This window comes from Engystomops pustulosus, chromosome 4 (assembly GCF_040894005.1).
Source record: "Engystomops pustulosus chromosome 4, aEngPut4.maternal, whole genome shotgun sequence".
NCBI lineage: Eukaryota > Metazoa > Chordata > Amphibia > Anura > Leptodactylidae > Engystomops > Engystomops pustulosus.
This window is the reverse complement of record NC_092414.1, coordinates 192,174,181-192,201,521: the sequence shown is the minus strand read 5'-3', so window position 1 is coordinate 192,201,521 and position 27,341 is coordinate 192,174,181. Positions and strand designations below refer to the sequence as shown.

The 27,341-nt window shown below is 41.3% G+C and overlaps 1 protein-coding gene across 1 annotated transcript in view; it reads left to right on the top strand.

Annotated features, from left to right (window-relative positions):
• LOC140127905 (zinc metalloproteinase-disintegrin-like VLAIP-B) overlaps positions 1–27,026 on the top strand; it is a 39,922-nt gene extending 12,896 nt beyond the window's left edge. Inside the window, exons 3-25 of the mRNA XM_072149100.1 lie at positions 1,002–1,078; positions 1,715–1,793; positions 2,050–2,126; positions 3,879–4,059; positions 4,818–4,880; positions 6,278–6,349; positions 7,138–7,307; positions 8,476–8,560; positions 10,266–10,393; positions 10,961–11,138; positions 11,776–11,865; positions 12,197–12,392; positions 12,711–12,771; positions 12,860–13,004; positions 15,724–15,804; positions 15,984–16,062; positions 18,166–18,262; positions 18,425–18,506; positions 18,866–18,925; positions 19,332–19,391; positions 22,227–22,289; positions 22,565–22,624; positions 26,126–27,026. Of these exons, the coding sequence (XP_072005201.1) occupies positions 1,002–1,078; positions 1,715–1,793; positions 2,050–2,126; positions 3,879–4,059; positions 4,818–4,880; positions 6,278–6,349; positions 7,138–7,307; positions 8,476–8,560; positions 10,266–10,393; positions 10,961–11,138; positions 11,776–11,865; positions 12,197–12,392; positions 12,711–12,771; positions 12,860–13,004; positions 15,724–15,804; positions 15,984–16,062; positions 18,166–18,262; positions 18,425–18,506; positions 18,866–18,925; positions 19,332–19,391; positions 22,227–22,289; positions 22,565–22,624; positions 26,126–26,152 (2,211 nt within the window). The 3' untranslated portion in view covers positions 26,153–27,026. The remainder of the gene's footprint in view (positions 1–1,001; positions 1,079–1,714; positions 1,794–2,049; positions 2,127–3,878; positions 4,060–4,817; positions 4,881–6,277; positions 6,350–7,137; positions 7,308–8,475; positions 8,561–10,265; positions 10,394–10,960; positions 11,139–11,775; positions 11,866–12,196; positions 12,393–12,710; positions 12,772–12,859; positions 13,005–15,723; positions 15,805–15,983; positions 16,063–18,165; positions 18,263–18,424; positions 18,507–18,865; positions 18,926–19,331; positions 19,392–22,226; positions 22,290–22,564; positions 22,625–26,125) is intronic.
• Positions 27,027–27,341: the final 315 nt, after the last annotated feature.

Genomic DNA, 27,341 nt, shown 5'->3' with positions numbered 1-27,341 from the left:
GTATTTACGTATGAAAAGTCACCGGCAGCAGCAAGTGCACAGGCGCGGGGACAGTAACGTCCCACCACGCCGGCCCACTCCCGTCTGGCCGCGCCCCCCCCTTCACGCCCCACTGGCGTGAAGGTGGCGGATCGGGACAAATAATCGCAAAAGCTAGCAATAAGCTAGCATTTGCGATTATTTCAGGGCCTCTGCGCCACTGGCGGTGCGCAGGGGTCCTGATAAATATCCCCCATAGTCTCCATTAAAAAGATAACATAAAAGTTGATGGACTGAGGTAAACAGTGAGTTAGGTTCTGTAGGCTTGTTCTTAAGATGAATTTGGATGTAAGTCGGAATTGTATATTTTATAATTGTAGCTCCAGTCAAATTTTATTGGTCTCTGTGACAATTGCATTTTAAAAATGTTGGGTTGTCATAAGAACCAGGATTAACAATAAAGCTTCATTACAGACACCTGTGATAACTGTTATAGCTGTTTGTTGTAGCCTAAGGCTAAAGTACAGTAAATTACCAATATCCAGAGGTCCATTTGTAACTCGGGGTCGTCTGTAAGTCGGGTGTTGTTAAGTAGGGGACCGTCTGTACTTGACTACTGCAATCCCCACAAATCACTGACGAATGTGGTGGTGAGACAGTGTGGGGAGGCAAATCCAAGTTTTTGAAAAACAATATAAAAAGGGTGTTTTTCTCACAGGAGATCATTCAGTATAAAGGGGCAGTTCAATGTCCATATTCGGACAGAAATTTGCTGTGTCGTCTTACTATATAATGGCTGATTATTCATCTAGATGTGGATTTTGAAAGCAAACAATATCTTAAATATATTGAAGCTAAGAGTAGCTTCAATGGCAACAAATTATTACGCAGCTTTAATTTATTTTAGTGTTCCCAAAAATGAAAGTAAACAAATATATAGATTTTCATTAAGACTGCTCCATAAATGTGACCCAATATTGTGTCTTAGTAGTGATTTCTGACTGTGACTCTTCTATTTGCAGAGTTTATATCCAGACCTGGTACAATACGGGTTAGAAGTGGACGGGAAACCTGTCATTCTTCATCTAGAAAAAACTGAGTGAGTGTCCCCAGTGTGTCCATGGACTATTCGTTTTTGGCCAAAATATCATCATTGTAAACATTTTCTCTTAATATTCTTAATATTTTCTCTTAATATTCTGACTTTTCTGACTATTGCCAATCCTTGTCTTTCGAATAACTATAGTTCTGTATCCAAGGATGGGGTATAAGTGTCTGATTGTTGAGGGACTCTGTCTTCAGAGTGTCCCTGAGGGTCTCTTGAATAGACCACATAACTTTTAAGGACCTGCCCATACTGGTGAGGCATGCACATACTCAGTTCCTGTGTATATGTGGATCAGTGCCACTTAAACAGATGTAAAACTTCAGTACATTTACAATATTCTGTATTGTCCCTCCAGGTATTTCAGGGGGTCCAACAGATATAAGATACCAGTGTTATAAATGCCAAATGGGAGGTGTAAGTGTATGGGAAGGTCAAAGATTTAGCAGCTTCATGTATTGTATACTTCCCATTTTTCCCCACCCTGAAAGCAAGACATAAAATTAGAGAAATTAGTGAGAATATATAACTATTAAATGACAGATAGAAGATGACCCTTCAGCCCACGACCTCAGAACTGGCCAAATTGTATTGTGATTTAATATAAAATTGTTCTTAATCTTCTTACAGAGACTTAATATCTGAGAATTACACAGAGACCCATTACCTGAAAGATGGCTCCCCGGTTACCACCAGCCCTGACATCAAGGTAAGGTCTAACACTAAGGGAAGGGGTCAAATATTGTCTAACTCAATATGAGGCACACACATGTATCCTATGATCACTGAAGAACCTGCAGAAAGTTAGAGAACACACCAATTCCATAAAGGCTCACAACTTATTTGCAGGGCCTTATAAATGTACATTATATAGGACGTATAAGAGGCTTTAGGCCTATTTTTGTGTGTTTTCCAGCTTCCATTTTAACATTAATATTATTACTATTTCTTGATTTATCTTGTAGGATCACTGCCTGTATCAAGGATATGTGAAGAATGACAGCGGCTCCCAGGTCACCCTGAGTACATGTAATGGATTAAGGTGAGATTATACTAGGAGCTATACAGGAGCATTACACATGCGGTCCAATGATGTGAATAGCCACTGAGTAATTCTTCATTTCGCACGCACAGAAATTACTGTATGCCCAAGCTGGTCCATAGGAAACTCAGCAAGGGGAAAGATTGTGAATTGCTTACTATAAAGAAGTAGGAATTCTTTAAAGAGAACCCGTCATGCAAAATAACCCCCTAAACTAAATATATTTTCATAAACTGCCATTAGAGAGCATTGCCTCTGTCCCTTCATTGTCCCTCTACAGGCCTGTAAACCTAAGCAATGAGGTCCTAAAGCTGTATGCAAATGACCTGTGAAATGTCCAATGAAGCATTAGCATATTCAAGCTGTCCACTCTATTCATGAGTGGGAGGCACAGCCACACCCCCAGTGCATGACTGACAGCCTGTATAATGATGTGAGGCTGTATAATGATGTGCTTCCTGGTGCTGGCGCCCCCTGCAGCCTGTGTGTGCATGTGTGTGTATAGGAGAGATACAGCAGCTCCAGGCAGCCATGTTATAGCAGAACATGTCAGATTCATGTGTAGCTGATGTCTGTGTCTCTCACCTGTATATTAGGAGGATGCAGCATGTCAGCAGATGCAGCACTCACACTAGCCATGCTTTACTATACATTACACACAGACATGAGCAGGGGGAAGAGAGGGGAGGGGTAACAGGGGTGACATCACTGCCTCTGACCATGTGACCAGCCTCATTTACATGATAAAGAATAGATGATTTTACAATGAATAATGTATGAAATAACTAGATAAAGGCTGGGATGGGATCCTTGTGAGCTGCTCCAACAGGTAGAGGTGACAGGACTAGTGGCAGAGACCTGATGACAGGTGTCCTTTAAAGAGCCCTTTAAATTTAACGTACGTGACTGAAGCATAGATCTTCAGCAGAAACATAATGCCAGCTGATCTGCCACGTACAAAACCATAATTTAGATCTGTTTGTTACACCTTGATGTTTAGCGTTATGTTCCAGGAATTCTAAAAAACACAAAATTTCAAAGACTTGGAAGGATCACATGTATAACTGGCCTCACTTTAAGGAAGGTGTAGAAGGGTATTTTCCTGGGTTTCCTCTGAGTCATATTGAAACTAACAAAATATACAATTAAATATATAAATCCCTCTAAATACACACTATACAATTCTGTGATGCAGTGTCGCACGTCATCCCAAAAAAGGTTTTTAAGCTGTTTTGTCTCTGACTAAGATCTTGGTTGACCACAATAGTTGTGAGTAACTACAACCCCTATTTTGGTATCTTGCTAACTACAAAAGATAAAATATCAAAACTAGGTGGATTATACAAAAATTGCATGTGACTTACAGTTAAAGAAATTTTGGGATAGATCTGTTTAGGGTCTAAAACTAGGACCTTGGACTTATCTTGGACAATGTAATGGCTAGAGCTGAAGGCTCCATCCTCATTATAGAGGCGGTGCTAGGAACCTGCTGCTCCTATTCAAGTGTCTCTGTGATCCTGCTGTTGACAAAATTCACTGTGAAAGTAACCTCTCAGATACTATGGTCACATTTGACAACAACATCTAAGAGGTTAATGCCCTGAACCCAAAGCTATAGCTAATGACGGACACTACGGCAAGTTCTTGTTGTGTCGAAGAGTGAAAATCTGCTGTACATGAATGACGATGAGCTGGACTCTTGATTTATGAACAAGTATAATTGACCCAAAGATAATGTAAAATTCCTTTTAGTGGCATCATTACGACACAAGAAAATAAATTCCTGATTCAGCCGCTGAAGATGTCAGAGACTGGAGCACATGCTGTTTACCAGTATCAAGCCCAGGAGGCACCAAAAACCTGTGGTGTAGATGATACAAGTATGAATGAGACAATCATGACCAAGATTGACTTCTCAAGTAGTAGTCAGGAGGTGAGAGAAACATCTATCTATCATTTGTTAATCTGATATCCATGTACAGACCAATGAAGATAGCAGCCCTCCAAGGGTTTCAGTAAAAAAAATCTTATGATCCATTATTCACCAAGTGTCAGCAACGTTTTAGCTCCTTCCCACTGGAGCCTTTTTCAAAACTTAATTCAAGCTTGAAAAAAGGCTCTGATATGAAGCTGAAACATTGCCGACACATGGTGAATAAATATGTTAAAGTAAATCTACCATCAAAATCTATCATGGTTAACCAGGGACATTACTCATATACCCAAGCAGCGGGACTGTGGTAATCTTCTCATATTTGTTATCCATGGCCACCTTCCTTGTAAAATCAACTTTTCAAAATATGCTAATGAGCCTGAAGGGGCCCAGGGGTTGTTACCAGAGCTGCTGCCCTGGACCAGGTGCAGAATTGCGCCAAAATTGGCGCAAAAATTGTGCAAAAACTGCAAAATGTTGTGCAGAACATCTTGAAAGTTAAGATACATGAGGCACACCGCACAAGGTGCAGACCAAGGCGTACTTGAAAAAGAACAGAGTTAAAAGTCACAAAAATGGCGCAAAAACGGCAAAAGTCGGTAAAATTAGGCAATTTGGCTAGCTGAAACTATGATACATGTGCCCCATTGACTTATTGATATAGGACTAGGAAATCGAACACCGGGAGAGCCAGATACTGGGTATAATACATTGCTATCTATAATAAAATATTAATGTTCTTTGATTTATCTTCACAGAAACAAGCTTTCCTGCAGTCACGAAAATATATTGAACTCTATATTGTTGCGGATAACTCCATGGTAAGAGTATAAACAATCCATGGTGATAGTATTCTACACATTTAACATAGTTTATATATACACTCACCGGCCACTTTATTAGGTTCACCTGTCCAACTGCTCGTTAACACTTAATTTCTAATCAGCCAATCACATGGCGGCAACTCAGTGCATTTAGGCATGTAGACATGGTCAAGACAATCTCCTGCAGTTCAAACCGAGCATCAGTATGGGGAAGAAAGGTGATTTGAGTGCCTTTGAACGTGGCATGGTTGTTGGTGCCAGAAGGGCTGGTCTGAGTATTTCAGAAACTGCTGATCTACTGGGATTTTCACGCACAACCATCTCTAGGGTTTACAGAGAATGGTCCGAAAAAGAAAAAACATCCAGTGAGCGTCAGTTCTGTGGGCGGAAATGCCTTGTTGATGCCAGAGGTCAGAGGAGAATGGGTAGACTGGTTCGAGCTGATAGAAAGGCAACAGTGACTCAAATCGCCACCCGTTACAACCAAGGTAGGCAGAAGAGCATCTCTGAACGCACAGTACGTCGAACTTTGAGGCAGATGGGCTACAGCAGCAGAAGACCACACCTGGTGCCACTCCTTTCAGCTAAGAACAGGAAACTGAGGCTACAACTTGCACAAGCTCATCGAAATTGGACAGTAGAAGATTGGAAAAACATTGCCTGGTCTGATGAGTCTCGATTTCTGGCGCAACATTCGGATGGTAGGGTCATAATTTGGCGTCAACAACATGAAAGCATGGATCCATCCTGCCTTGTATCAACCGTTCAGGCTGTGGTGGTGGTGTCATGGTGTGGGGAATATTTTCTTGGCACTCTTTGGGCCCCTTGGTACCAATTGAGCATCGTTGCAACGCCACAGCCTACCTGAGTATTGTTGCTGACCATGTCCATCCCTTTATGAGCACAATGTACCCTGTAACATCTGATGGCTACTTTCAGCAGGATAATGCGCCATGTCATAAAGCTGGAATCATCTCAGACTGGTTTCTTGAACATGACAATGAGGTCACTGTACTCAAATGGCCTCCACAGTCACCAGATCTCAATCCAATAGAGCATCTCTGGGATGTGTTGGAACGGGAGATTCGCATCATGGATGTGCAGCCGACAAATCTGCGGCAACTGTGTGATGCCATCATGTCAATATGGACCAAAATCTCTGAGGAGCTTCCAGCACCTTGTTGTATCTATGCCACGAAGAATTGAGGCAGTTCTGAAGGCAAAAGGGGGTCCAACCCGTTACTAGCATGGTGTACCTAATAAAGTGGCCGGTGAGTGTGTATATATATATATATATATATATATATATATATATACATATATATATATATGTATATAGTATTATACGTCTTACTTGCTTTCAGTCCTGTTATTAATAATCTCCTTTCTTCCAGTACAATAGATTTAACCGCAGAGAAGATGAAATTAGGCAAAGAATATTTGGCATTGTGAATTTTGTCAATCAGGTGAGTATGAATGAATACGATGCAGATATGTACAGATTAGGGTACATTTACTAACAATACTGTACTATGTGCAGTTGCCTGTGTAGTGTGTAGGGGGCGCCAAATTCATGATGAACAATGAATTTGGCGCTCCCTGCACTGCTCCCACAGTGTGCACCACTTTTTTGGTGCACCTTTAACATAGGCCGTGCTACACAATACTGTAGGAGTCTACATGATAAATCTGGCGCATGGTCCGACTGAGCACCGGAACGCCCCCTAATTTGTGTTGTATGATGCCTAGTGCAGCCGCGCAACAAAATGGTCACATATGTGGCGCGGACACTTCTTAAATACCTGTGCAAGCAGTTTGCATCTAAAAAGAACGTGCAAAGTCTGAGTTAAATCTGGTGCATGGCCTTTAGTGTGTAAACATGTCTCTGAAATGTCATCCACGTGTCTACTTTATTCCTGGAGAGAAAATGTTGTCTTCTTGACACGGAGTCATACACCAAAAGCTGGAGATGTAGATGGTAGGGCAACTAAACCATCAACATGCTTATTATCATAGAGCTGACTTAGAGCCCTGACATCAGATCTTATCGATTCTTCAATTGCCAAAGCAAATTTGCAAATCATAATATTTCATTTGAGAATTGGGGTAGGGGTTTGGTTCTGCCCACTTACGAGTCAAAGCTCCTGCTAAAAGTAACTCCTGCAGAGGCCAGCCCTTTATTTGATTGAATGACATGTCCCCCTACATCTCCCCTGTGGCAGTGATACGTCATTACATGTAACCTCCTCCTTAGGTGTATAAGCCCTTAAAACTTTTTGTGGCTCTAACTGGACTGGAAATATGGAGCAATGGAAACCAGTTTGAAGTGGTCACCTCCGCTAATACCAATCTGAATCGCTTTTCTGAATGGAGGGAAAAAGTGTTGCTAAGGCGGAAACCTCATGACAACGCTCAGTTATTGACGTAAGTCACTCTGGTAAATCTCTAATCTACATAGTAAGTTCATTCTTGTGACAAATTTCCAGTTATGTTTATGAGTTGGGTATATTTAGTTGAATATGACCTATTGCATTTTTTTTTTGTGAGGAAACACCAACAATTGTATTTTGGGGAGAACATCTTTTAACTCCAATGCACTGCTCTTTGGCATTAATTAGAGGATTTCTCAAGTGATCACTTATTAATGAGCTTCCCCAGGAATAAGTCACCAATATGAGACAGAAGGTCAGTGCCTTGCAAAAGTATTCGGCCCCATTGAACTTTTATACCTTTTGCCACATTTCAGGCTTCAAACATAAAGATAAAAAATTGTACATTTTTGGCAAAGAATCAACAAGTGGGACACAATGATGAAGTGGGACGAAATTTAATGGATATTTTAAACTTTTGTAAAAGATTATAAACTGAAAAGTGGGGAGGGCAATATTTATTTGGCCCCTTAAGTTAATGTAGCGCCCCCTTTTGCTGTGATTGCAGCTGCCGGTCACTTGGGGTATCTGGTCTCTATCAGTTTTGCACTTCGAGAGACTGAAATTCTTGCTCCTTCTTCCTTGGAGAACAGCTGGAGCTCAGGGGGGGTTGTGAACAGCAGTTTTCAGCTTTTAATACAATTTAATATCTTTATGTTTGCATCCTGAAATGTGGCAAAAGTTTAAGGGGGGGTCGAATACTTTTGCAAGGCTCTGTATAAACCCAACAAATAGTCTGCTTTTGGCATATATTTCTGTACATTGTAATTGGAGTCATTGATATACAGGCGGTCCCCTACTTAAGAACACCTGACTTACAGACGACCCCTAGTTACAAACGGACCTCTGGATTTTTTTAAATTTGCTTTACTTTGGTCCCAGGATACAATAAACAGCTATAACAGTTATCAATGGTGTCTGCAATTAAAATTTACTGTTAATCCTGATTCTGATGACGACCCAACATTTTTAAAATCCAATTGTCACAGAGACAAAAAAGAAATATCGTCTGGAGATACAATTATAAAGTATACAGTTCCGACTTACATACAAACTCAACTTAAGAACAAACCTACAGAACCTATCTTCTATGTAACCTGGGGACTGCCTGTACAATATCTGCACATTATAAGTATCTGACCTCTGTCCACTTTGTTTCCCAGGAACATAGATTTTGATGGCAGTACTGTGGGACTGGCATGGATCGGCACACTATGTTCTAATACCCATTCTTCAGGTGTTGTACAGGTAATACAGATCACAAAAAGTGATAATATATTATATAGATATACAACAAACTCCAGCTTGTTCAAGTCTAAACATGTTTATAGGGTTCTCACTTAGGGAAGTAAGATGAGGGTCTTAAGTAGTCGTCTAATTTATATGTGCCTTCCAAAGGCGTAGAGTATACATCGGTAATTCCTGAAGTTCTAGTGCCGCAGTTTGGAGGTTACACCTCCTTCTTAGAGCCATGTAATCCCTGTTAATCCACTGCACAAAATTCTAAATCCTAGGACACAGGAGTTTTTTTTGTGTGTGGATCCCACATGTTTCCAACAAATCTGTATAAATATATTATAATTTTAATTAAAAACTTATCTCATGTTCATTATCTCTGCTATCCAGTTGAGTGAAGTTAACGTTCAGTGGGGCTCATTTACTTACCCGGTCCAGTCGCGATCCAGCGGTGCATTCTCCGACGAGGATTCGGGTTCTGCCGGGATTCACTAAGGTCATGCGCCCGATGTCCACCAGGTGTCGCTGCTGTGCTGAGGTCCGCCGGAGTTCACCTTCTTCTCTTCGGTACATGTGAGTGCGTGTCAAGCGTCACACAAATTATTTTTTAAATACCGCGGTTTTTCCGAATCCGTCGGGTTTTCTGACGGCCTCGCCCCCTGATTTCCGTCGCATGAAAGCCAGCGCCGATGCAACACAATCCGATCACATGCGCCAAAAACCCGGGGCAATCCAGGGAAAAACAACGCAAATCGGTAATATTCCGGAAAGCCGGCGATTCGGCCCCTTAGTAAATGAGCCCCAGTGTCTTTCACGCATACTTCATCTCTTACCCTCTTATAAGCTTCTGTCTCCTACTCTTCTCCAACTACACCTCTTGTGTATATCTCAGACCTAATAAGCCAATACTCTCTCACATATAGAGGGTTATTTATCGTACGCTGGCGTTCGTGCAGCGTATGATAGGCCTGCTGTGCATACATCGCAGTTGGATGCATCAAGAGGCTACGGCTTCTTGATGTATCTGGGGGGCCTGTGAAGAGTTCATCTGCTTGGCATGGCGCAGAAGCCCTGATGAATATCCCCCATAATATCCATTCCTCCCAAGACCATCTGCTTCACTCTTCACTCTATTACCATCCGATCTTCTCACAACCATCTCCAAGGCTTCTCCTGTACATCTGAAACTATCTACAAAAATGTGTCAGACTGTCTGCAGTCTTCCAAATCTACAAAAATAACCGGAAAACCCACCTGTTTAGAATTTCCTACAACACCAAATGACCCTATTCCTATGCTTCCTCACCATATGGATTGTGAGCCCTCATAGGCAGGGTCCTCCTTTGACTTCAATGTAGTTTTTTGTCTTTGGTACTTTAGTTTGTTCTTGTCTTAATGTAAAGTATGTCAGTAGAATTAACTCTGCCTCATTAATAAATGAATACTACTACTAATAATGTTCCCTGGTGTCTAGCAGGAGTCAAGGTTATGTTCATTGGTGTCCAATGGTGTTGGAAGGTTAGCGTTTTAATATCCATTAGAAAGGAAAAGTTTCTAATGTCCAGAGCTAAAAAGAAGGAGAAAAAATTCCATAGATTATTAGGTCGAGAGATGACATTGTCATTACTCAATCATATAATATCCTCATTCTATTGTTATTATCACAAATTACTGTTTCAAAACATGTCAGATCGAATTTTAATCTACCATTTTGTAGGATCATAGCCCAGATTATATTGCTGTTGGGGCAACTCTTGCTCATGAAATGGGACACAACTTGGGAATGAATCACGATGAGAACTGCCGATGTGAGGCCTCATCTTGTATCATGGCTCCAATATTAAGGTGAGTGAATGCAAACACATAAAACACACCCCTTTGTAATAGAAACAACTACTGAGTATATACATTGGGTAGAGGTCAGAAGAGGTTGCAGATTTACATGTTCCTTCTGAACCTATGGAGAGTTGAGATCCGGTGTATTGCATGGAAATGAAAATTCCACAGAAAAGTGAAGGAAGTCCTAGATACAACGGTGTGAGAAGGTATTTAGATTGAGGACAATGATGATTGTATGTGGTGTTACATGTAGATACTTTGGTGGACCAACCCCCCAAATGTCTACATAATGGTCTGTAAGTTTCTAATTCTGCAAGACCGAAACAGCACAGCAGAGGACAACCTTATTAGAAACAGACTTTGGAGCAGGTTTATGCCCCTTGGATCTATTTCCAACTGAGTTAATTTGCAAGTAATTTATTCACCTTGTGATGTGTCTTCAGTCACCACAAAGATTAAGGTTTATTTTGCCATCTACCATTGTTCTACCTTGTCCATGCCCTTTGGGGAGGGGTGAGGGCTCCACATAAGTAAATATACATATCTCACTTCTGCCTCTCTCCCCCGACATAGTCATATCACCCCAAGAACCTTCAGCTCCTGTAGTCACCAGGACTATCAGAACTTCATCCTGGAACGTATGCCTCTATGTATGAGGGACAAACCATCCAAGGAGGAAATTGTGTCCACTCCTGTGTGTGGGAATAAATTCCGGGAAAAAGGGGAAGACTGTGACTGCGGCAGTGTGGAGGTAACTACATCCTCATCTCAGGATTGTTGGATCTCAGGATTGCTGGATCTCAGGATTGCTGGCTTCTCTAATTCTTAGAAACTAATTCACTAATTGGTTAAGTGATTAGTTTCTGTAGGTCTGAAATAGCAAACTGGATAATAATACAAAGTCTTCCCTTCTGTGAAATACAATTCTAGCTCCCTGATCCCTGATCAGTGTTTGATTTAATAATTTGTTATGGTCAGAAGATCATATCATTGGAAAACCCTTACTAAGAAATTCTGGAGCAATATATGGAAGCACCTACATCTTTAACCAAAGCAGGGATAAGTTACACAGACCATATCTAGCTCATTACAGACGATCGTTATTGTTCAGCAGCAATGCCAGCTAATAGTATAGGATTACATGTAATAAGAAATTGCCATAATTACAAAAAAGATTAGATAAATTGTGTATATACAGGTGGTGAAGTCTTTCCAAAAATTTCAAATATGCAAAAATTTTTTTTGGAGAAGTTGTAATGGTCAACATATGTCCATAGTTATCTCTGTGATCATTGGAGGTCATGATCACCTCGTAGTTGTAGTGCCCATATTCCAGAAATATTTAGGGTATTTTTGGTACCGTAACTATCTATCCCCCAACTTTACAGGAATGTACTGACAAGTGCTGTGATGCGGCCACCTGCAAACTGAAAGAAGGTGCCCAGTGCTCAGAGGAGGAGTGCTGCTCAGACTGCCGGGTAAGTTATACTTTACGGCTTTTGCTTTATTGAAGGAATCTTACTGCTGAGTCTGAAATTGTCTGTGAAATTAAGATCTCTGACTATAAAGGTAGATTCATAAATGGAACACTACAGAATATTCAACCATAAAGTGACATGGTGTTGAAAGCTATATATTACAGTAAAGGACATCTACCACCAGTTTAAGTCAGTGTGCTTGGTTTACAATCCTTCATCCTGGTGGTAGATGTCCTTGAAGTATGGAGTAAGCTCCTATATTACTGTATAACATCACCATAATTCTTGTGTGAATATTATAATATTGATTGAGTTTATTTTATACCTTCAGATAAAGCCAGCGGGTTCTATGTGTAGATCTTCCAGAGGGGAATGTGATTTATCAGAAATGTGTGATGGGCGATCCGCCACCTGTCCCTCTGATCGCTTCCGGATGGATGGATCTCCCTGCAGCAATGGAGAGGGTTACTGCTATAAAGGAAAATGTCCCACCTTTAGGAGCCAGTGTGAAGCCTACTGGGGAGCAGGTAAACCACCACAACCTCATCCTTACTAGGGTCTAACCCAGGCATTGTAGAGAATGTACATATGAAAACTTGGATAAAGATGTTGCAGGTTGGAGCTTAGTTGCTGAGGACAAGGCCTTCATTAGGTTTCCTGAGATTTGCAAGTTGGGTCTGGACATAGACCATTGCTACACTATATGCAGCCCCCCCCCCCCCCCCTAATATCTATTTTTAAATCCCATATTTAGAGAATATCTGTAGCGCCACATAGGGTGTGTGTGTCCTTTTTCAGAAGTTGATATTGCTTGTATAAATTTACCCTTTGGTCTTGTCTTATAGGGTCTGTTCTAGCAGACAATTACTGCTATCAAAGTAACCGTCGTAATTGTCCCCAGACTAGGTAAGTATTGCTCGTGACTTACAAGGACATGATACCTCACACTGTGCCTTATTGTAAAATAATTTTTACTCAATTTTTATATTTTCAGATATGGTCAATGCACAACTTTGTACTGTTCTGGAGGCAGGAGTTCACCCGTTATTAATGGAGTAGGTTACTGTACATGGGGAGAATGTAAAGCCCTTGGATCAGAAGTATTGGTGGAAAGTGGAACAAAATGTGCAGATGAAGGGGTAAGTTTTCCATATTACATATGTAGTATGAGGACAGGGCCAGCATTGGAATCTTTTTCTCTCATACACATTACTATACCATATACACTGAGACATATACAGGCGGTCCGCTATCTAAGAACACCCGACTTACAGACGACCCCTAGTTACAAACGGACCTCTGGTTATTGGTAATTTACTGTACTTTAGCCCGAGGCTACAATAAACTGCTATAACAGTTATCACAGGTGTCTGTAATGAAGCTTTATTGTTAATCCTGGTTCTCATAACAATCCAAAAATTTTGAAATCCAATTGTCACAAAGGCCAAAGAAATGTTGGCAGGGGTTACGTTTATAAAATATACAGTTCCGACTTACATACATATTCAACTTAAGAACAAACCTACAGAACCTATCCTGTATGTAACCCGGGGACTGCCTGTATGTGATATCTCTGCTTACTTCTTATCACCACTAGGGGGGCTAAGGTCTGTTTTTTACTGATTTCAATGTATTAAGCTCTTGAGTACTCACTAGATATAGACAGAGGAATATAGAGAATTATCATTGAATCCTTAATCTTTGATGTGAAATTCCTACTGCCAGTTTTATTACTACTGCCTCATGCTTTAGGGTTTAGAGTAAGTCCATGTTTCTTTTGGTAAGTCTATATGATCCAAAAAAGTATAAAATCTGATTAATAACTATTGAAAAAAGTAGCAAAACCATGAAATTGATTCCTATGATTGCTATAGGTGCATGTTTCTATAGATCACAGAGATGAAAAAAAAAAACAAATAGACCTGCATCTTTATACGACCTAACACTGCTTAAAAAATAAAGGGAACACTTAAACAACACAATGTAACTTCAAGTCAATAAGACTAAAATCATCCTGTCCAGTTATGAACCAATATTGATTGTAAATACATTTCTTGTACTATTGTTTGAATGGAATAAACAACAGGTATAAATAATAGGCAATTAGCAAGACAACCGGAGAGGTTCTTTGGTGGTGACCACAGACCATTTCTCCATTCTAATCCTTTTTTGCTGTTGTTGGTTTTTTGTTTTGTCATTGCTCTCACCCCTAGAGGTGACATGAGGCAGTGTTTACAACCTACAGAAGTAGCTCAACCCACAGAAGTAGCTCAGGTAGCGCAGCTCATCCACCCTCATGGAGTCTGCTTCTGTCAGTCTTACCAGACACTTGAATATTAGTGACTGCTGGAGGTCATTGTGCAGGCTCTGGCACTGTTTCTCTTGATCCTCCTTGCATGTTTCCCAGACTTGAATCATTTCAAGCTCAGGAGCATGCCCAGGCATTTTTGGGAGGTCATACAGGTATGGGAGGCCACACACACACACAAATCAGCCTCATCAGGAGCATGCCCAGGCATTTTTGGGAGGTCATACAGGTATGGGAGGCCACACACACACACAAATCAGCCTCATCAGGAGCATGCCCAGGCATTTTTGGGAGGTCATACAGGTATGGGAGGCCACACACACACACAAATCAGCCTCATCAGGAGCATGCCCAGGTATTTTTGGTAGGTCATACTGGCATGTGGGGGCCACACACTCAACTAAGCCTCATCAGGAGCATGCCAGGCATTGTAGGGAGGCCATACAGGCACATGAAGGCCACACACACAACTGAGCCTCATCAGGAGCATGCTCAGGCATTGTAGTGAGGCCATACAGGCACGTGGAGACCACACACACAACTGAGCCTCGTCAGGAGTATGCTCAGGCACTGAAGGGAGGCCATACAGGCACGTGGAAATCACACACACACAACGGAGCCTCATCAGGAGCATGCTCAGGCATTGTAGTGAGGCCATACAGGCATGTGGAGACCACACACACAACTGAGCCTCGTCAGGAGTATGCTCAGGCACTTGAGGGAGGCCATACAGGCACGTGGAGACCACACACATAATTGAGCCTCATGAGGAGCATGCTCGGGCATTGTAGGGAGGCCATACAGGCACGTGGAGACAACACACACAACTGAGCCTCATCAGGAGCACATAAACAGCTGAACCCCATTTCTTGTCTTGAGGTATTTCCACTGAAGTTGGATAATCCTTAAATTAGATTTATTGAATTGATGTTGAGTATCATTTCAAAACCAGACCTCCAATCTTAGTTTTGATTTTCATTGATCATTTTGATGTTTTATTGTTCTCAATGCATTCTACTATGTAATGAATAATGAATTGGAAATGGAATATTTCATTAATTGAGATAAAGGTTTAGTATTTTTTTTTTTTATGTATATGGTATATTCAGATTTGTAACAAAAATCCATGCAGATGCTGCAGAAACAAAACAGATGCATGAAACTGATTCCAGTTGCAAAATTCTATGCAACAAATCGGCATAAGGGCTACGCTGCTGGTTCCATTGGACCCTTTGATCATGTGATTGCCAAGTGTTTCTAGGTTGAGCAGAGAGACGCTGGTCTTACCAAACCCAGTAGAGCTCTGTTGGTCCCTCCTGCTCCCACGCGGTGTTGTTTCCACCTCTCTTATAGTTGCCTCCGTTACAGTGGAAAATTGAAAAGTAAAATAAAAAAGTGTGGAAAACATTAAAATAAAAAATAGAAATTTCCCAGTGGGGTCTTTTATGACCTTCTCAGTTTTGTAACAGAAACATACACATAAAAACATGTAAACAATATTATACTGAATGTGAATTTCTTGTAACTCAGAACTTATTGGCATTTTCTAGATATGTGAAAATGGAAGATGCACCAAAACCCCAACCAGCAACCAAGCGGCTGGCTGCAGTTCTAAGTGTCCAGAACATTCGGTGAGGCCTGGTGGTGTACACCTGTCCTGTGCTTTATCTCTTCTTTAACTGGTTGTGCAGTGAAAAGAAATATTCCTGATTCTGTTTCTCTGTATCCCTCGTGTGTACATGGAATTGAACGAACTATATACAAAGTTCTGTCTGGGATTACAATGATAAAATATACATATTTCTTCCAGGTTTGTAACGATAAGCTGGAGTGTCAGTGCGATGAAGGCTGGGCACCACCCAACTGTGACACCAGGGCCGGGGTTAAAAGTGAGTACATAATAATGACTATATACGAAAACACATATGTGTACAATGGTGGACATATAGAAAGCATAGGGAATCTTTACTCAACAGAAATATATTGCAACACTTTAGTTTTTTTCTCACACTTTTCATGAACTTAAAGGACATCTACCACCAGGATGAAGGGCTGTATGCAAATTAGCCTCATTTGCATAAATCATTCATCCTGGTGGTCCTTTAAAAATTGAAGACTTTTTCTATGTGCTGTTTTATTGTATTAAAGGGGTCCGGGTGGGGGTGGATTTTGGGCAGAAAAAAAGTCCAGATTTAACATGCAAAGTCTGTCACACGCCCTATGTTAAAGGTGCACAACAAAAAGGTTTGAGAACTCTATCGGGCCAGTGCTGGGAAGTGCTAGATTCATGATTTCTGGCGCATGTTCTTAATGAATCAAGCATTATACACTTCTAGTGCAGTTTCCTACATTCTTAGTAAATGTGCCCTAGTGTGTCATGCTGTATGATAAATCTGATGTAGAATAAGACGGTTTCCATATAGGTAGCACTCATAGGATAATAACAATTTGTGAGCTCATGGGTAAGACCAGCTCTTATTGTTAATCTGGAGACACACACATGACAGATTTCTCTTTCATTTTCTTCCTCTAGCTTTCAGCTTCTACCAGCCATGACTTATCTTTGCAGATTTAGTAAACACAAAGATTTTGGGTACCAGACTTTATCATCATTTCCTTCACCTCCTACCTAGTCAATTACAATTATGCCACCTACAGTAGCCAATAAGGTAACAGTTCCCCCACTGTAGCCAATATAGTAACAATTGTTTCCAAAGTATCCTAACGTCACAGAGGGTCCACAGTAGCCACACGCCAATATAGTCACAGTCCCCCACAAAAGAAAATAAATTAACAGTGCTCCCACACCAGCCAATATAGTAACAGTTCTCCCACTATAGCTAATATAATAAAAGTGTGCAATACGTCTGTCACCCTCGTCTGGTGGCCCCACATTACATCAGTTTAACTTGACTTGTGTCCAAGTAACCAAGTTTTTCATATAATAAAGAAGCATTTTTTTCAAGTGCTAGCACTTTGCTCCTTTTGGATACTTAGTAGTCATTATAGTCCACAGTGGCCAATAAAGTCACTGGGGCCCCACGGTAGCCAATATAGCAACTGTGCTCCCCCAGCAGCCAATATAGCAGTGTGCTACTACAGTAGCCAATATAGTAACAGTTCCCCCACCATAGCCAATGTACTTTATCGTTGGTGGAAGGACTAAGTGCACAAAATGGCTGTTGCCTCTCATCTGGTGGCCCTATATTAATAAAGAAGCACTTTTTTGGAGTGCTAGCCCTTTTTTCTTTTAGATATTTAGTAGCCAATATAGCAACAGTGCTCCAACAGTAGCCAATGTAGCAGTGTGCTACCACAGTAGCCAATATAGTAATAGTACTCCCACAATAGCCAATACGATCACTGGGGCCCCACTGTAGCCAATTTCATAGCACTGCCCCCACAGATGCAGCCAACGACATATGACATCATCCCGTCAGAGTGTATGAATTAAAGGCATTGCATACATGGTAATCAATTGAAACAATTGGGCACATTAACTTATCCCGTCCCCGGTGTTCACCTTCTTCTTCCTGGTGCATGTAAGTGCTTGGGCTTGCGACACAATTTGAAAGTTAAATCCCGCACTCAGTCCCAATCAGCCGGATTGTCCGATGGCACGCCCCCTAAATTGTGTCGCATGGAAGCCAGAACAGCTGTGCCAAAAAAAGGGTCTTGCACCTGCTACTACCGCTAAATACCTATGCAAGCCATTTTCCCATTAAAGATAGAGCACAATCCGAAAAAAGTGCCCCGATGTCTTAAATAAATGTAAAGAAAATTTGTGAGCAAAATGTCCTCTTTTGGACATAGAAAAAGTCTTAGACCTTAGAGTTTAGCTCATGAAAAATGTAATCAAAAACTATGTTTTTTGCTAAATATAAGACACTGTAGGGAGTGACCAGACACTTTTAAGGTTGCAATGGGCCCAGTCACGTGTCAATATTTTTGGAGCATCAGAGAAAAGTTCTTCATCTCTATTTTCTTAATAGGTAACTCCAGCTACATTGTATTGGTTGTCGTCATCATTATTGTGGTGCTCATGGTGGTTGCTGTGGCTTTCGTGCTCTTGAAGTGGAGGAAGCGGAGGTATGACCAGCAAGGGGAGAGAGGAGAAAACCAGAGGATATACAGTCCTGTGGCCATTGACACCAAGAGGATCTAGAGACCAACCTAGATCAGGCCCATCAGCGACAGTCATGGAATGTTCTGTATTATCGAATGAAAAGTCATTCTTCTTTTGTCTCATAGATTGTCTCGAGGTGGTAAAGGTGTGACCAACCCCACCTTCAACATCCAAAAACACCCTCCTCAGCAACCCTACAATCCCCAGGTGAGTGGATCACATTCTCATGATTTCTATTACCGTAACCAAAGTGAATCTCAGCAGCAAATGCCAAATGCCCACTGTACATTACCCAAGGGTTCATGTTTACTTTGTCTGTTCTAACACATTGTAGGTCCTAAAGTAATGTGTATGATATAAGCGTTCCTCAAATACAGTCCCATAGCAAGTGTAATGCAACTTGTAGTAGAGGACCCTGGAGCATTACTATCTCAGGGGTCCAAATCTTATCCCTTCTGTAAATTCTGTGAATTCTGGTTTCCATTTTCAGAATTAATAGTCTCTTAGCTCTTTCCTCTACAAGTTCTTGTATAATTAAACATTACTTATGTTTTTCACCCTTGCAGTATCCTCCTGGAAGACCTATGTATCCCCCACAGCCACCAGCCCAGTCTCACAATCCTCAGGTAACATTGTTGTACTCCTTACATTTAGATGGTGATCTATGAATGGGGAACATAGTACAGGGAATTACAACAGTGAGGATAGAACAACGATGAACACTGCAGGGTAAAGTGCAAGAGGCGCACCTGGCTTTTGGTTGTTTCTAATGATACAGGTGTAAGTGGACCCAGCCTGCAGTATAAGATACAGACTGTCTTGCAAATCGCAAGTCTGATAGCACGACCTAAAAGCTTCATCATGAATGGTCCTCAAATGCAATTTATTGTCCTGAACTAGTTGTAGACTAGTGTCAGATGAGATGAGGAGATCACTCCCAGTCCACCCCGGCTTTCTGGTTTCCATTGATCACTTTTTTCTTGTAGTTGTTCTTGTATAATGAGATGTCAATTATCTTTCTTACACTTGCAGCAACCACCTGGAAGACCTATGTATCCCCCTCAGCCACCAGCGCAGTCTCACAAGCCTCAGGTATCATTGTTGCTCCTCTTACCTTTCAGTTTTAGAAAATATCTATGTATCAAATGTTATGGATGCTGTACGGCACTATTTATCTGGGTGCTGTATGACACTTTTTATCTGGATAATGTGACATTGTTCACCTGGAAAAGATATGAAACTCTTTATATGGACACTGTATGACAATATTAATGTGGAAACTGTAGGATACTGAGTGACACTGTGTTACTGGACGCTGTATGACACTGTTTAGATGGATCATTAACGCTAAGTGGTGTCTCCTCCCCCCTGGCACCCGGCAGGCATTTGCATTGCACTGCCCCGTCAGGGCACTTCTATGCCAGGTTCTTCTAAACTGGTTCAAAGTTGCGCACTAGCCTGTGCCTGAAATGGCATTCTGGCTCTGTGGTGGGCCACCACAATGACAGCCTTGCCCACCTTCTCTATGCCCATTTGGCATGGAGGTGGCGTAGGGGGTAAATAAAAAACAATAGTTTCCGCTCTCCACCTGTTGTGCACGGACGATCCCAAGACTCCACAGAAAAAAAGCAAGTATTCCAGTACAGTCTTCGGGGGGTAAAAACATCAATCCTTCTTTATTAAATAATTTGGCAAAAATATATCCAACAGTATACAGCATAGGCTCCCCTGTCACACTAACGTTCAACGCATTTCAGCCTAACCGGCTTTAGTCATGATCATGATGTTTTTACCCACCGAAGACTGTGCCGGAATATTTGCTTTTTTTCTAGGGGGGAAATAAGTGCAATTCCTGCCATTTCTCCTATTTCAGAGCTTGTACACCAGAGTGGGATTATAAAGGCATACTAACATACTACCAGCTACACATACTTACAATAAATAACACTGACACAGATTAAGTGGACAAATATATTGGCCACCACCTATTTACTACCTCACCATAAATAACCAAACTCTGTATCAAACTATTTCATTTTTTTAAACTTTGTTCATAACAAACAAGCAAAAAGATAACTTTAGCTATAAACCTAAACTGACTTTTAAAAGGGGAATTTCAACCTGCTACGCAAAACAAAGGCCGTGACAAGAAACGGTCCAAATGTCCAGCGTTTCTGAATGGAAAATGGCTCCTCTCATCGGGGAGTGACAGTATTTAAAGTATACCCCGGACATGTGACCAAAATATGGGTAATCAATTATCTCCTGTCACCAGGGGGCAGAAGCAGAAACTCCCCGGTGACAGGAAATCATTGACCCCCCCAAGCCTACAAATCATGTAGTTCCCAGCCGGACAGACCTAAGCCTGCAAAAGGCGGGAAATTCTTTTCCCGCCAAAATCACCTCAGATGCCTATTATCCCATGAGGAACCCTCTTGAGGGTCCATGTTCCATACATTCTGGTGCACAAGCCCTGGTAAATGTGCCCCTATATTTATCAATGTTATTTATTTAGTCACTATATCCCATTTTCAGGTGGCATTATTATCTGACTGGTCTTTGATTATGTCAGTGGCGATGGTACCAAAAGTGTTTTTTTTACACCGTACAGGAAATTCATTGCTAACAACCGGGCACAGATCCAATATATACAGTAAATGTATCACAGCCTCTCCAGGCTTAGAAACCTCAGTGCCACATATAACCATAGGGCAGGAAATCGTGCACAAAGGAGCTTACACTTTTTAGAAGACGGCTGAATCAAAAAAGGAACTTATTAAGTATAGAGACTGATGACAGGTATTCATAGTACCGTATTTTTCGGACTATAAGGCGCACAAAAATCCTTTGATTTTCTCAGAAATAGTCCAGTGCGCCTTATATATGAACCGTACTTACAGACAACAGCTGCCTTGAACTGTGCACAGGTCTGCCACCTGCTGGTCATTCATCCTTATAATCAGGTGCGCCTTATAGTCCAGTGCGCCTTAAATATGAACCTAGACATTTTATCAGGCATTTATTGATGGTGCGCCTTATACTCCGGTGCGCCTTATAGTCCGAAAAATACTGTAGATGTTATGGAAGCAGGTGTAATCTCTATGAAGGTTCTAGAACTAATCAATGTGACTGGTATTACAATTGTAAACTACTGATGGAGGTTTTGTGAGCTATCCGTATCTATACAAAGGATGCAATACAAAAAAAAAATAAAGTATTAGGGTCAACGTTTGTAGGAGGAACACACAAAGTGAAGGCGCCAGTAGCCTCTTAAAGGGGTTCTCCAGTAAAAGAAGTATAGGGCCTAACTTGCTGATCGGTGGGGGTCTCAGTGATGGGTCCCCCACGGATTTTGAAGAACGGGGGTCCGTTTTACCCCTGTTGCGTTCTAGATCAAGAGAGCGGCCGGTCGCACCAGCTGGTCTATTCATCTCTATGGTGCTGACTTAGGCTGCATTCACACTAACGTTGCCCGCCATACCGTAGCACGGCAGGCACACGACAGCGCTGGGGGAGTGGAGGAGGGGGAGAGCGCTGCTCACTCCCGCCCCTCTCCATAGGGATACATGGCGCACGGCGCCGTATGCCGTGAAAAAATAGGACATGTCCTATTTTTTCACGGGGTACGGAGTGGTACGGTGCCGCACGTGTGCAGCAACGTACCGCTCCAGTAGGGTGCCGCGCGCCCATTGCCTTCTATGGGGGACGTATATCGGCCGTATATACGCCCCCCCTTGCGTTAGTGTGAATGCAGCCTAAGATTGCTAATTACAGAGCTTGACTATCTCCATCAGTGCCAAAGAGAAGCGCATTGTTTTGGAATACACAAAACAATGAATGTCTTTAATAGATTTGGCTGGGCAACATGAGAAATCTAGCAGCTGAGCCCCTACCTTCTACTTTAGTGTGTTTTGTAATTCATTTTAGGCATTTCAGCATCCAGCTGCTGCCCCTCCTCCACGACCATTGTATCCTCAGGTCCGACCACAGGTATGGTAAAGATATACCGTAACATATATTTATCACTTTTACTGCTAGTACAGATATTAATAGCTATTTATCATGAATGAGTTAAATATTAGGTATGATAGATAGATAAGAGATAGATAGATCATAGATAAGAGATAGATAGTTATATAGAAGGTAGATAGATAGTAGATAGATAAGAGGTACATGATCAGATAGATGAATGGATATAACAATGCATGTGATGTTGATGGTGTTATAGTGTTTTTTTTTTCATTTCTTTTAACTTCATTTTACAGTTCCAGCAGCCAACTGCTACCCATCCTCAGCGCCCAATGTATCCCCCGGTGCCACCTCAGGTACAATTACACAAGGTTTTATATCTGTTTTTTGAACTAGTATTTTACTGACAACCAAGTATTGAATAAGTCTTGTTTTCTAAAGGTTCTATTGACATGAATTTTCCACCACAGGTGGGCATCTACCCATCCAAGGCAATGCAAAGAAATCAAGCCATAGATATCCATAAATTACATTAAATTAATTTTTTTTTAATAAGAAATGACAAAAGTATTGAACAAATGAAGAAAAAGAGGATCAACAAGCCATGGAAAGTCATGACCAAAATCATCTGCTTCAAATGATTACCTGTAAAAAGGCGTCTCGTTACCTTAATACCACCTCTGTCGCCATGCAAAATTCCAGTGCTCAACAAAAATGAGGTTTAAAGAGAACCCGTCATGCAAAATAACCCCCCTAAACTAAATATATTTTCATAAACTGCCATTAGAGAGCATTGCCTCTATCCCTTCATTGTCCCTCTACATGCCTGTAAACCTAAGCAATGAGGTCCTAAAGCTGTATGCAAATGACCTGTGAAATGTCCAATGAAGCATTAGCATATTCAAGCTGTCCACTCTATTCATGAGTGGGAGGCACAGCCACACCCCCAGTGCATGACTGACAACCTGTATAATGATGTGAGGCTGTATAATGATGAGCTTCCTGGTGCTGGTGGCCACGCCCCCTGCAGCCTGTGTGTGTGTTTAGGAGAGATACAGCAGCTCCAGGCAGCCATGTTACAGCAGAACATGTCACATTCATGTGTAGCTGATGTCTGTGTCTCTCACCTGTATATTAGGAGGATGCAGCGTGTCAGCAGATGACATACACACACACTAGCCATGCTTTACTATACATTACACACAGACATGAGCAGGGGGAGGAGAGGGGAGGGGTAACAGGGGTGACATCACTGCCTCTGACCATGTGACCAGCCTCATTTACATGATAAAGAATAGATGATTTTACAATGATTAATGTATGAAATAACTAGATAAAGGCTGGGATGGGATCCTTGTGAGCTGCTCCAACAGGTAGTAGTGACAGGACAAGTGGCAGAGACCTGATGACAGGTGTCCTTTAAGCAAGTTTTAAAGGGAACCTGTCGCAACTAATGTCATTTTTAGGTGGTGACAGGTTCCAATGGTCTATGCTGATATAAAAAATGCTTTTGAAAGCATTCTGAATCATTTCAGTAGATTATACAAGTTTAACTCACATTACCTGTCTCCCCGCCAACAGAATGAGGTGAGTCCCATAGGAAAAGTCAGCTTCAACCTGTGTGTACCTGTGTCTCTTAATGTATTCTTCCTCTCCTCTGTCCAATCCCCTTGGAGTGTGGAGAAGAGAAGACTGACACAAGCACACACAAGATGTAGCTTTTCCTTCCTGGGGACTCACCACACGCTGATGGCAGGGAGCCAAGAAATGTGAAATAAACTTATATAAACTACTGAAATGATTCCGAATGCTGACAAAGGCATTTTTTAAAATCAGCATACAACAGGCTTTTGGAACCTGTCACCAGCGCTAAAAAATCACATTCCCGGTGACAGGAAACATTGGGAGAATATCAGATGAGACCAAACAAGAACTCTTTGGATACATAATACACACCATGTTTAGAGACCAAAATGCAAAATATATAACCCCAAAATCACTGTACAGTACTAGGAGTGGAGTTTGGAGGTAGGAACATTATGGTGTTTGGCTGTTTTTCAGCATACGGCACTGGTAAACTTCATTTAATTGAAGGAAGTATGAATGGAGAAATGTACTGAGAGATGATATAGAGGTAGGAATTAATAGCACTGTGCCTATTTTTGCAGATGACACCAAACTGTGTAGTGTAATACAGTCTATGGAGGATGAGGGGAGTAGTACAAGCTGTGTAGTGTAATACAGTCTATAGAGGATGAGGGGAGTAGTACAAGCTGTGTAGTGTAATACAGTCTATGGAGGATGGGGGGAGTAGTACAAGCTGTGTAGTGTAGTACAGTCTATGGAGGATGTTCATAGGCTGCAGGGGGACTTGGACAAACTGAATGTTTGGTCATCCACTTGGCAAATGAGGTTTAATGTGGATAAATGTAAGGTTATTCACCTAGGGGCCAATAATCCAAAGGCAAAATATGTCCTTGGGGGAGTACATCTGGAAGAGTCCCTTGTTGAGAAGGACCTGGGAGTTCTAGTAGATCATAAATTGAGTAACAGTATGCAATGTCAAGCAGCTGCCTCTAAAGCCAGTAGGATCTTGTCATGTATCAAAAGTGGTATGGACTCTCGTGATAGGGATGTAATATTACCACTATGCAAGGCATTGGTTCGGCCTCACCTGGAATATGCTGTCCAGTTCTGGGCACCGGTCCATAAAAAGGATGCCCTGGAGCTGGAGAGGGTTCAAAGTAGAGCCACATAAATGATAAGGGGTATGAGGGGTCTTAGTTATGAGGAAAGATTAAAACAACTTGATTTATTTAGTCTGGAAAAGAGACGACTACGAGGGGACATGAATAATTTATTTAAATATATGAATGGTCCATACAAAAAATATGGTGGTAAGTTGTTTCAGATTAAATCAAATCAAAAGACGAAGGGGCACTGTCTCTGTCTGGAGAAAACAAGGTTTAATCACCGGAGGCGACAGGGCTTTTTTACTATGAGAACTGTCAATCTGTGGAATAGCCTGCCTCAGGCGCTGGTCACAGCAGGGACAGCAGAGAGCTTCAAGAAGGGTCTAGATGCCTTTTTACAGCTAAATAACATTGATGGTTATGTTATATAGAATCATTTCCCCTAAATCCCTTCCTCATCCAATCCCTTCCCTTCCTTGGTTGAACTTGATGGACAAGTGTCTTTTTTCAACCGTATAAACTATGAAACTATGAAACTATGAAATTCTGAATAAAAATTTGCTGCCATCTACAAGAATGATGAAGATGAAACTAAGGTCGACAAGACAATGATGGCATCCAAGGAAACTCTCAGGTGGTTTCACAGAAATAGAACTGCTGGTATGTCCCGGACTTGTATCCAATAATCTATGGAAGAAACAGATGCTTAGAGTTCATAGAAGGATCCCACAGAACCTTCAGAATGTGACAATGTTTGGAATGGAAGAATTGACCACAATCCCCCCTGAGCAACGAGGACACTTGATTCTCCATAAAGGAGGCGTCTTCAAGCTTCATCAGCAACAAAGAGTTTTCTACAAAGTATCACATACATTTCAGCAAATGTGTTCCAGATATTTTTCCTGCATCACATCTCATTATTACTCCTAACTTCATTTATGGACATCTATGGCTTGTTGTCTTTGCCTTAGAGGTAGAAAATTGTTGACGTGTCCATTACTTATTTCACCTGCTGTATCTTATGTGTACAACAGAGAAAGATGGAAGGATAGATGGATGAATGGAGCCATAGCTCTGTGACTTTCACCTAATCCCTATATAAGGTGTTTACATTACAGATCTGGTTTTATACAATGACATGACACTTTACTGATCCTATTTCAGGCCATTAAACCCAACTACAGAAGATAACATGATCGCAGCTCGATGGAAGATTCTACTACTGGAGATGACTTCTAGATTATCCGCTGCCCTCAGCTTAAATCTATGAAAATAATGTGCACCTTATTATGTTTATAGATCTGTATTATAGGGTTCATTTCATATTGTCAGACTTAGTTATGCATTTTATACATATATATATTACTATTTTTACTTTCCTTTGTGGTTGTTCCGGAGCAGGGGATGATGGGAGTAATGGCACCCATACATAGAGACTGCAAAAAAGGCCATTAGGTTGGAGTTCTCATAATTTTCACTACTTAACCCTCTTGTTTCTGATTAGGGTAAAGGATCTAAAATACCTCCTTCCCTCTCCACCCATTGAAAACAAAGGCCAATCACATACGTGTACACACTGCCTGGAATAATAATGGCCAGATATTTCCCGGTTGCTCTATGGGTAAATATATCCATGGGAATTCATGTACATATCCCACTACTCATTTACACCCAGAAAATATAAGTGGAATATTCATAAAATAAATATATATTTAATGTAATTTATTGTGTAATTTAAAAAATTCCAATTGTGCAATGACACGTTCCCTATTCACAATACATCCCATTGCAGATTAGGGTATTATGGATCTGTGTGCCATGTATCGGTAATATGGTGCTCACAAACAGTAGGTGCATATACTGTAGCATCCTGAAAGGAGATTCCTACACCTCACATCTTATGGTGCCACACTGAATGCCTACAGTTCCGTAGGGTCTGTATATGTCACCATACAGGGTAGTACAACATTAATATATTTCAAATATGTAAAATGTATATGTAAAATATTTTCTCATTGTCATTGTGAACTGCACTTATATTTAGAATAAAATGTTGTTCAATGTGTTCAAGATTGTTACTCCACATCATAATACACCTCATGCAGCTCCCACTCGTATTGTGACCCCAGCTCCTACTTGTTGCTGCTAAGTAAATAATGAACACCAGGTACTTACCTCTCCACGATCCCCCACAGACGCTCTCCTCCTCTCTCCTCTCCTTCTGCTGTTTATAGTACTGAAGGCGGCGGGCAGGATGACATGATCACATCATGTCTGTCGGCTCTGTTACCCACAGCAGCAGCAGAGGCACCATAATAGTGCAGAGAGCTGACGGCTCATTGCATTACCTCTGTATTCAACTCTGTTGGTGTCTGGAGAA